Genomic DNA, 11,483 nt, shown 5'->3' with positions numbered 1-11,483 from the left:
GGCAGAGTATTGCAGGGTATTGTGAGTATTGGGCAGGGATGGCTGAGCAGGGATGGATGGATGGCTGGATCTGTGACTGCATTTGTCAACTGTTCAGGCTTCCTGTTGTACAGGTCCTTCTCTGCAAGCTAGGGTGTCTCCCAACCAAAGCCTTGGGATAGTAGGGATACCTCAGTACTTCTTCCTCTCCCAGCCTGGGAGCAAAGGCCCCCTCAACCCAGGGTCCCCTCCCAGGCCACGTGACACAGCTTCCTCTTTCAGCTCCCAGCCTGAAGGCAAAGCCCCCCCTCAACTCGGGATCCCCTCCCAATCCACACAACACAACTTTCTCACTCCATCTACCACCCGCCTCCTCTGCTGGCCAGACTCCACCATATTTAAGAGCTGATCCAGCCAACCTGCCAGGACCTTTTGCCTAGGCCAAGCTCCTAGAACCAGGCAAAGGTACCAGGAGCCCTGCCCTATAAGAACCCTCCGCCTGCCCTAGAGTAACCCAACCCAATTAGAGACTCGCACAACTACCATGACACAAATGTACCTACACTAGCCTAGCCTAGAGGGTGCTACACCACCTTGCAACAGCTGGAAGAAGTAGAGAAAAGAAGGGTACAAAGAATCATGTTGATCAGCTCTCTGCTCACTGGACAGACATATTGAATAGGGATTAGAACCCCTGTCAGTTTTTTAATCACTGTCTGTGCCCTTGTTAGGGAGATTTGCCCTCTATATTTTGTCCTGTTTTTTAAATTATCATTAAAAGTGAAAGTAAAAAAAAAAAATGTTGGGGTGCCCCTAGAAAGTAATAGAGGGCAAATCTTCCAATGGGGATACTAATTGTGGTGACTAGGGTCCCCATGGAATTCCCTTAATTTGTAGATATTTTCTCTCACTTCCTGTTTGACTATGGGACAGGAAGTGAAGGGAAATCTCTGCAATGGGACACAGATAGACACCTTCCTCCTTGGGAACAACTCAGAATTGTGGGCAGGGGAGAGTCAGAAAGGGATTAATAGATTTAATTACAAATTTCCTTCCAGTTGCAGAGAAAACGTCACATTGGGAATGATATCGTCTCATTGGTGTACCAGGATGATGGCTCGGTTTTCTCACCGGATATGATAACGTCCCATTTCCTCCATTGCTTCATTGTTGTCCAGTCCTGCAGAAGTCACAGTGGTAATACTCTGTACAAGGTGAGACCTTTTTCTGTAACTTCAAGAAGATGAGACCATCTACAGAGCTTTTTTCTGAATTTTTTAAGGCTAATTTGCAAATTTTGTAAAAAATAAATAAAATATATAAAAAATTAGCATAGGTAGGTGGACACTGCAATGGTTGAAATGCAGGGCTTCTGTTTGAAATCATGGGGCCCTCTACAGCCTACCTAACAGACCCCCTCACCCTGAGAATTTCTTTTTGATGCTAAAAATACACTAAAATCATTATTAGCAGACACAAACACAACATAACTTACAAAATGACTGCTAAATCTAAAATATTAAACTGCATTGAGTGGGGATGCAGCAACATAGCTATAAAAAGCAATTAAAAATAATAATGAAAAAAAAATATTGAAATGATTAAGGTCTGCTTCACAACATTAACCACTTAAGGACCCCTTCACGCCGATATACGTCGGCAGAATGGCACGGCTGGGCACAATCACGTACCTGTACGTGTCTCTTTAAGCCCAGCCGTGGGGTCGCGACCGGTCCTAAGCTCCGTGACCGCGCCCACGGGACCCGTGGACCCGATCGCCACCCGTGTCCTATGATCAGTCACCGGAGCTGGAGAACGGAGAGAGGTGTGTGTAAACACACCTTCCCCGTTCTTCATTGTGGCATTGTCATTGATCGTCTGTTCTCTGATATAGGGAAAGACGATCAATGATGTCACACATCCAGCCCCGCCCCCCCCTACAGAGCCCCCTAGTGGTTAACTCCTAAACTGCAATTGTCATTTTCACAGTTAACAATGCATTTTTATAGCACTTTTTGCTGTGAAAATGACAATGGTCCCAAAAATGTGTCCAAATAGTCCGATGTGTCCGCCATAATGTCGCAGTCACGAAAAAAATCACTGATCGCCGCCATTAGTAGTAAAAAAAAAAATATTAATAAAAATGCAATAAAACTATCCCCTGTTTTGTAAACGCTATAAATTTTGTGCAAACCAATCGGTAAACGCTTATTGCAATTTTTTTTACCAAAAATAGGTGGAAGAATAAGTATCGGCCTAAACTGAGGGAAATTTTTTTTATTTTTACACATTTTTGGGGGGATATTTATTATAGCAAAAAGTAAAAAATATTGAATTTTTTTCAAAATTGTCGCTCTATTTTTGTTTATAGCACAAAAAATAAAAACCGCAGAGGTGATCAAATACCACCAAAAGAAAGCTCTATTTGTGGGAAAAAAAAGGACGCCAAATTTTGTTTGGGAGCCACGTAGCACGACCGCGCAATTGTCAGTTAAAAGCGACGCAGTGCCGAATCGCAAAAAGGGGCAAGGTCCTTTAACCTGCATAATGGTCTGGGTCTTAAGTGGTTAAGGTGCAAAGTGTAACTGTTTTCTGTGCATTTCTGCGTGATGAGTTTTGCACAGCTCATCAATTTTAATGGAGGAATGCACAAAAAGTACTGTATTTTTTTAAAGTGTGATGCAACAAATTGCTTAGTACTGCGGTACCATGTGTTTTGGCGGCTGCAATTTCTAGATGTGTGGGAAAGGGACTGATGTTGTGGAGTTGTGGATGCAACTGGACCAGTGATGAGATTCAATTAGGAATCTTATAATGATGGATGCTAAATCTAAGCTATAGGTCAGTAATCTTCAAACTTCAACCAAGGATGCCAGATGTGGCCCTTTGCTTGCTTTTATCAGGCTTTTGGGACACTGTTCCTCCCATCAACTGCAGGGTCCTATTCTTCCCACTGACACCAATTATGGGTCATTTTCTACTCCCATTGGCTACAGTCTAACCCCCTTAAAGTCCCAACGACAGTAAACTGGCCCTTTGTTCAGAAAGTTTGGAGACTCCTGCTATAGGTGATAGAAAATGGGGCACATTACCCAGCTCAGTTAGCAAATTGTTAAAAAGAAGGAGATGAGCAGTAAAACATGGATCTGCAGAGGGAACGGAGTCGGAAGGGTGATGACAGCATATAAAGAGAAGAAGCAAAGTTGCCGGCTCTTTCTTCCATCTTGCCGTAACACTGCTGAAGCCCGCTGTGACACAGGCTTGGAGTCCCCTGAGTGACCACGGACCTTCTGGAGTTACATGCTTGTTATTATCCTATATTATGTGAGTAGTCATTTGGCTGAATATTCTTAATAAATTCCCAATTACTTGATCTGCTACACTTAGTCTAGCGCACCTTGTTGCTTTTTCATTTGTCTTCCAGAGAACTGCTTCACTCTTAAGGGAGCTGCCACTAGTGTTGCTACTGCACTCCATTGGACTTCATGGACTTTTTTTTATTTATTTATTTTATTTGATAATCCAGGACTTTTATTGCATATGCATTTTACACAATTTTAATGCTTTACTACTTCTCCTTGTCCTTCCACGGTGTGTCTTTGTTCATACTTCGCGCCAGAGCTTTTTTTCTCAGAAAATAGGTGCAGGAACTCAACCACGACCCCGTTCAGATTTCACAAACAGTAGAAGGGTCTTAAAGGGGCATTAAATACCAGGATTGCATTACATACAGTGTAGAGTTCAGGGGGTTACACACAGAGTGCAGAGCTGTGACTCGTACACACAGAAACCAGACTTCTGTGTTTACAAGTGATTGTGGTGAGCAGGCACCAAAGGGTCTGAGCCAGAGGTGGTGGAACTGAGTTCCCCCAAGTTCCCCCTAAAAAAAAAGCCCTGCTTTGCGCTATTTCCCCCTTCTTGTTTGCAGTGAACTGAAGGCTACCAGCCTGTAGGAGTGGAGTGGAAATCCCACCTACAGTATCTCACAAAAGTGAGTACACCCCTCTAATTTTTGTAAATATTTTATATCTTTTCATGTGACAACACTGAAAAAATTCCACTTTGCTACAATGTAAAGTAGTGAGTGTACAGCTTGTATAACAGTGTAAATTTGCTGCCCCCTCAAAAAACTCAACACACAGCCATTAATGGCTAAACCGCTGGCACACTCTTAAGTGAAAATGTCCAAATTGGGCCCAAAGTGTCAATATTTTGTGTGGCCACCATTATTTTTCAGCACTGCCTTAACCCTCTTGGGCATGGAGTTCACCAGAGCTTCACAGGTTGAGACCGGAGTCCTCTTCACCTCCTTCATGACAACATCCGAAGGGAGGGGAATCATACTCTGCTTCAGTATGTCACACTACATGTTGGCATTCGTGGTTCCCTCAATGAACTGTAGCTCCCCAGTGCCAGCAGCACTCATGCAGCCCCAGACCATGACACTCCCACCACCATGCTTGACTGTAGGCAAGACACACTTGTCTTTGTACTCCTCATCTGGTTGCCGCCACACATGCTTGACACCATCTGAACCAAATAGGTTTATCCTAGTCTCATCAGACCACAGGACGTGGTTCTAGGAATCCATTTCCTTAGTCTAGTTGTCTTCTGCAAACTGTTTGCAGGCTTTCTTGTGCATCATCTTTAGAAGAGGCTTCCTTCTGGGACGACATGCAGACCAATTTGATTCAGTGTGCAGCATATGGTCTGAACACTGACAGGCTGACCCCCCACTCCTTCAATCTCTTCAGCAATGCTGCAAGCACTCATACGTCTATTTTCCAAAGACAACCTCTGGATATGACGCTGAACACGAGCACTGAACCCCTTTGGTTGACCATAGCGAGGCCTGTTCTAAACGGAACCTGTCCTGTTAAACTGCTCTATGGTCTTTGTCACGTGGTGCAGCTAATTTTCAGTGTTTTGGCAATCTTTTTATAGCCTAGACCATCTTTATGTATTCTTTATCTATTTTTTTTGAGGTGCCATGTTGAACTTCCAGTGACCAGTAAGAGAGAGTCAGAACAATAACACCAAATGTCTCACACTTGCTCCCCATTTACACCTGAGACCTAATACTAACGAGTCCCATGACAACAGAGAAGGAATATGGCTAATTTGGCCCAATTTTTTTAAATAGTTTACCTCACTTTTGTTGCCAGTGGTTTAGACCAGGGGTCTCCAAACTTTCTAAACAAAGGGCGAATTTACAGTTCTTCAGACTTTAGGAGGGCCGGACTAGGGCCATTGGGAGTAGAAAATGTGCAGTGGGAGTAAACATTACCATATTTCTGGTGTCAGTGGGAGGACTAGTGCTCCATTGTTGGTGTCAATAGAAGGAATTGTACCCTTTGGATAGTGTCAGTTGGATGAATTGGTGGCTTCAGCAACAAGAATGATTCCCCATTGTTGGTGTCAGTGGATGGAAGTACCCCAAGGGCCTGATGAAGGCAAGCAAAGGGCCGCATCCGGCCCCAGGGCCACAGTTTGGAGACCCCTGGTTTAGACATTAAAGGGGTGGTTCCCCCTAAAACAAATTTCTAACAATACATTCGGAAGACTGCTTACACTGCGGGTAGGCTGGCTTTTTTTTTTTTTTTCGTACATACCTCGATCATATCGCATATCGCCGTTTCATCCCTCGGCTTCCGGGTATGAGTCTTGCTGGACCTAGTTTATTGACGTTCCTCCGACCGGCGCATACTGCGCATCACGACTTTCCGACAGAAGCCGAACGTCATTGCACAGGCGCCGTATAGAGTCGGCTCTATACGGCGCCTGCGCAGCGACGTTCGGCTTCTTTCGGAAAGTCGTGATGTCAAGTATGCGTCGGTCGGAGGAACGTCAATCAACTAGGAACGCCCACCGCCACAAGACTCATACCCGGAAGTCGAGGGATGAAACGGCGATATCGAGGTATGTACGAAAAAAAAAAAAAAAAAAGCCAGCCTACCCGCAGTGTAAGCAGTCTTCCAAATGTATTGTTAGAAATTTGTTTTAAGGGGGAACCACCCCTTTAATGGCTGTGTGTTGAGTTATTTTGAAGGGACAGCAAATTGTCACTGTTATACAAGCTGTACATTCACTACTTTACATGGTAGCAAAGTGTTATTTATCAGTGTTGCCACGTGAAAAGATATAATAAAATATATACTAAAATGTGTGGGGTGTACTCACTTTTGTGAGATACTGTATGTATGTGAAGTATAAAATATACATACCTTAAATACGAAAAAAAAAATCTGATATTAAATAAAGAAAGAAGATAAGGAAACATTATTTTAACCATTTTGGATGACTCTTCTCTTTTATAACTAATTTTTATCAGAAACATTTTAAGTTTACAGAAATCTCCTAAATAATATATATTGTCTTCCCAGGTCTCAGTTACAGCTCGGGATGATGTGCCAGGATTCGGACCAGCTCTGTCAAATCCTGCCGTGTTTCAAAAGGTAATCAAGATGCCAATCTTCCCTATTATGGGGGAGGATACCTACAGTAGATATTTACGCAAGACATATGCTTTGATAATTTGCTGAACAAATTCAGATCATTCCCAAATACTATACATCCAAGGTCAATATCTTCTCTGACATGGCTTCTTCTTATTTTTTACCGTGTGTATGCAAGGCAGGCTGGAGAGGAATTCCATCGGGAAAACCATCTTTTTTTTTTCCGAAGGGAAAACCTCTTGTGTTTACATGGCATAAGAATCAGGAATGGTTTTAAACAAACCATTAGGTACTCATTACTAAAAAAAATATGTGTATCAAGAAATTAGTCCCAGCACTAACACCAGTGATTTTCTGAATTATTTTCCCTGGGGCACACTATTCCATCAACGCCATTGATTTGAAGGGCTATTCTCCCCTTGGAGGCACTATTGCACTATTGCACTGACATCAATGATTTGAAGGAGTGTTTTTTTTTTCCTGGGGGTCACTATCCCAATGACACCAATGATTTGAGCAGTTGTTTTTCACTGGTAACCAAACTTATACCGCATACACACCATCACTTTATGTGATGAAAAAAAACGACATTTTCTGTGAAGTAAAAAACGACGTTTTTGAAACTTCAATTTTCAAAGACGAAGTTGCCTACACACCATCGTTTTTTCACAATGTTCTTGCAAAGTGAGGTTACGTTCACCACGTTTTTCCATTGAAGCTCGCTTCATAACTAGCTTCTGGGCAGGCGCGGGTGTAAAAACTTTGTTTTAAACGTCGTTTTTTGCTACACACGGTCAATTTCTGTGAAGTAAAAAACGACGTTTTGAAAAACGACACATAAAATTAAAGAATGCTTCAATTTTTTTTTGTCGTTTTTCACAAGACATAAAACGACGTTTTCCCCCACACACGGTCATTTAAAGTGACGTTTTTAAAAACGTCGTTTTTTTTTCATCACATAATGTGATTGTGTGTACGCGGCATGACTCTGATGACTTGAAGGGGACTTTTTCCTGGTGGTCACTTTCCACAGAGACCATTGATTTGGGGAATTCTTCACTGGTGACCAATACTCCACTGACACCAATAATTAGAAGTACTCTTTTTTTTCCTTGGGTTACTATCTCAATGACAACCATTGATTTGAGGAGTTGTTCTTTACTGGTGGGTCACATCCCCACTGACTCCAATGAATTGAAGGGGACTTTTTCCTGATGGTCACTATTCCACTGACACCAATGATTTTGGGGAATTATTCTTTACTGGTAGCTAGCCACTGGCTTACTGACCTCAATGATTTAAAAAAAAAAGTGGCATTCTTCTGGTGAACACTATGTATTGACACCAAATATTTGAGAGATTATTTTCCCCTGGGCTCCATATTAATGTCCACGTCATTTTTGAAATGGGGAGCACAGCAAGCTTATATATTGTAGGTGTAGGTTTTCTCATGACATTTACATAATTTTTGTCTAATTAACCACAATAACAAATCTTTCTTCCATTCTAGAACCAGCAGTTTCGAGAATTCCTTCTTACCAAATTGATCAATGCTGAGGTCAGCTGCTACAAAGCAGAGAGGTTCTCCAAGCTTCAGGTGAGGATCATATATGTTGGGACATCTGATGCCTTCTGAATGGTATCTATGGGCCAGATTCACGTAGCCCAGGCACAGCGTAACGTAACCGATTTAGGTTACACCGCCGCAAATTTTCTGTCTAAGTGCCCGATCCACAAAGCACTTACCTGGAAATTTGCGGCGGTGTATCCTAAATCCGTCCGGTGCAAGGCGGGCCAATTCAAATGGGGCGGGTACCATTTAAATTAGGCGCGCTCCCGCACCGGACGTACTGCCCATGCTCCCGACGCAAATTTCCCGGCGTGCTTTGCGCAAAATTACGACGCGCCAACGTTTTGTGAATCGCGACGTGAAAAAAAGACTTGCGCCGGGAAAAAAAAATAAATAAAAAAAAATTCTAAAGCGACGCGGGAAAGACAGGTATACTTTTACATGGTGGAGTAATTTTCCACTTTGTAAAAGGTGCCCTATCTTTGCGACGGCAAACTAACACTTGCGGTGATGTAACGATAGGAAAAAGTTTTGTGGATCGCCGTAACTGCTAATTTGCATACCCGACGCTGGTTTACGACGCCCCTCCCCCCATCGGCGGCCGAGGTACTGCATCCTAAGATCCGACAGTGTAAAACTATTACACCTGTCGGATCTTAGGGGTATCTATGCGTAACTGATTCTATGAATCAGTCGCATAGATAGAAACAGGGATACGACGGCGTATCAGCAGATACACCGTCATATCCCTTTTGTCAATCTGGCCCTATATCTGCACTGGACATGAAGGGTAAGGATCCACTAGATAGAATGACCATAAGGACTTACCCAACATTGTAGAAGGCAGGGATTAAAGCGGTGGTTCCCCTTAATAAACAACATTTTTTATTCCACTCCCCCCCCACATTCCATCACGATTTATGGCTCTAATATTTTTTTCCTGCTGTACATACCTTAGTACAGCATCTTCACCCGTGCATCCGGGTTGCGAGTCCCGCGGGAGTGGCCTTCCTCACAGGCTGTTGTTGACGTTTCCCCAAAAACGAGCTCTCCCCCCGTCGCGTAAGCCGCGTCACGATTGGCGAAAGGAGCCGAACGGCGTGCGCATGCGCAGTATAGCGCCGACTCGCCGTTCGGCTCCTTTCGCCAACTGTTGGAAACTGGCCTCGAGCTACCAACAAATGCCCAAATGTCTTGACTTCCTTAGGAGCGAACACGCTGCTGCCTTATGGACACTCTGTATGAAGAAACCTTTCTGCACAGTCAGACAGTACTGGGGACAATGGAGGAGAATTCTGGGACAAGATGGAAACCCTCTAGTGGTTTTTTGGAGAACTTTAAAGTAGTGTGTGTGGGGGGGCCTAATTCACTGTGATATTTTATGAATTTCCATTTGTGATCTCCTCTCTGGGTTGGGGGTATACATCAGGGTAGTAGTGGTAGACAATACATTTCCTCCTCCTTGTCCATCAATTTGTGACAACATGGTCTTCTACCCTACTTGAAAATATAATAGGTAAAAGAAAGATTATACTTACTACTGCTGCAGAGTCCCATTGCATGGGTGTAGCATAAGGGGTTGCAGGGGTCACAATCACAACCCCACCCCTAGCTTCAGGGGGCCCAAGAAGCCTCCCTGTCATATTGTCATATCCTCCACAAAGTCCAGCTCTGATCTGCCCTAGGGCCCCAGAGCCACGCTCCAGTACTGGGCTTTCTACTTTGCCTTCCACAGTCACACCCCTCTAAATCTCATTGGCTGGGGAGAAGCTGTGAGGCATTTGCTGAATGGAAAGCTTCTACAGGTTATCTATCATTTTATAGTTAACCACCAATAATGGGCCTAGAATTGTTGATCTCACTCCAGCAGGATCAATCAACGTTTTTGTACCTAGGTGTTTCTCCACATGTGCATTTATGTGGGTATGTGCATAGGAACGAGGGACTCAGATTAATTTTTTTGGGGGAGGGGGGGGTGTTAAGTGCTAGTGTGCAGCTTATTTTTTTTTACACTTTTTTCACCAATCTTTATTGCTATTAACAATTGCCCCTATGTGATAGAATACTTCTAGTGATAGGTCCTCTTATTTGAGACATCAGGGGGTCCATGGAAGCGATCTGGTGGCTGTTCATCTGCCGAATCGCCTCCATCTGAAGCGACATAAAGGCTGCATTCATACATGATTGCGGGTTGAATTGCCGCAATTTTGCCCTGCTACAGAGCGCAGAATGCATTTGCGATACCATTACTTCTAATGACACCCCCAATCACGCCGCAATTGTCCTGTGGCAAATCACGCTGCAATTGTCGCCCAAAAGAAACTCATGTTACTTTTTGAGCAACGAATGTTGTGCATTGCGATTGCAGTGCGATTTACAATTGCAATAATCAGGGCAAAATTGTGGCACAAATTGGGGTGCCTTTAGAAGTAATGGCATCGCAAATGTGTCACGTGTTTTGCAGCCATTTGAAATTCCAGGGTGGAATTGTGGCGATTCCCCTCATGATCATGTGTGAATGCAGCTTACTCTCTGTGTCCTTAACCCTCCCCTGGGAGCTGACAGTGAAAGGTGCAATAAGGTCAGAAATGTGCCAATTCTGCTCTTGTACTATAAGTCGCACATAAAATTGCATGAAAAACATGCAATACCAATGCACAAAAAAGTCCTATGCTCATGCTAAGTGTGAGATGAAGGCTCAGTATTTCTACGTATGTATCTGGCCTTATATTGACGGTTCCCCTAAAATGGAATTGCATTGCTGGTAATGACTGGTTTCCTGAATGGAACCACATGTTATAGCCTTAGACATGCTTCATTTCAACATATAGGCTAAAAAAAATTGTTTATAGCATAATTTTTTTATTTTCATTAGGTAATAGAAAAGGAAGAAGGTGATGCAACCATTTAATTTGCTGTTTGTTGGACTGTATTTTTTTATTTTTTATTTTATAATGATAAATTATAGAAAGTGTCCTTTATTTCGAATGAAGTGAAGGAGTGCCAAATAGAAGACTTCAGAGGACAAAATTATCACATTTTGGCCCGGTTTAAGAAAGAATTTACGTTGGCGTATCTATTGATACGCCGCGTAAATTCTAGGATGAGCCGGCGTATCTTCTTTCTGTATTCATGGCTAAGATACGACTGACGTAAGTCTCTTACGCCGTCGTATCTTAGTTGCATATTTACGCTGGCCGCTAGGTGGCGCTTCCGTAGATTTATGCGTAGAATATGTAAATTAGGTAGATACGCCGATTGAGAAACGTACGTGCGCCCGGCGCATTTTTTTACGTCGTTTACATAAGGCTTTTTCCAGCGTAAAGTTACCCCTGCTATATGAGGCGTAGCCAATGTTAGGTATGGACGTCGGGCCAGCGTAGAATTTTGCATCGTTTACGTCGTTTGCGTAAGTCGTCCGTGAATGGGGCTGGGCGTAAGTTACGTTCACGTCTAAACCAATGAGGCTTTGCGGTGTA

At 43.3% G+C, this 11,483-nt stretch overlaps 1 protein-coding gene across 1 annotated transcript; it reads left to right on the top strand.

Annotated features, from left to right (window-relative positions):
* Nucleotides 1-1,040: 1,040 nt before the first annotated feature.
* On the top strand, nucleotides 1,041-8,070 carry LOC120910383 (rap1 GTPase-activating protein 1-like). The gene is made up of 3 exons (XM_040322143.1): nucleotides 1,041-1,193; nucleotides 6,363-6,434; nucleotides 7,945-8,070. Exons 1-3 carry the CDS (start codon nucleotides 1,116-1,118, stop codon nucleotides 8,068-8,070), a joined length of 276 nt encoding a protein of 91 aa, XP_040178077.1. The 5' UTR covers nucleotides 1,041-1,115.
* The last annotated feature ends 3,413 nt before the right edge of the window (nucleotides 8,071-11,483 follow it).

This window comes from Rana temporaria, chromosome 8 (assembly GCF_905171775.1).
Source record: "Rana temporaria chromosome 8, aRanTem1.1, whole genome shotgun sequence".
NCBI lineage: Eukaryota > Metazoa > Chordata > Amphibia > Anura > Ranidae > Rana > Rana temporaria.
Note: the sequence above shows the minus strand (reverse complement) of the source record. Positions and strands in the feature narration are given on the sequence as shown.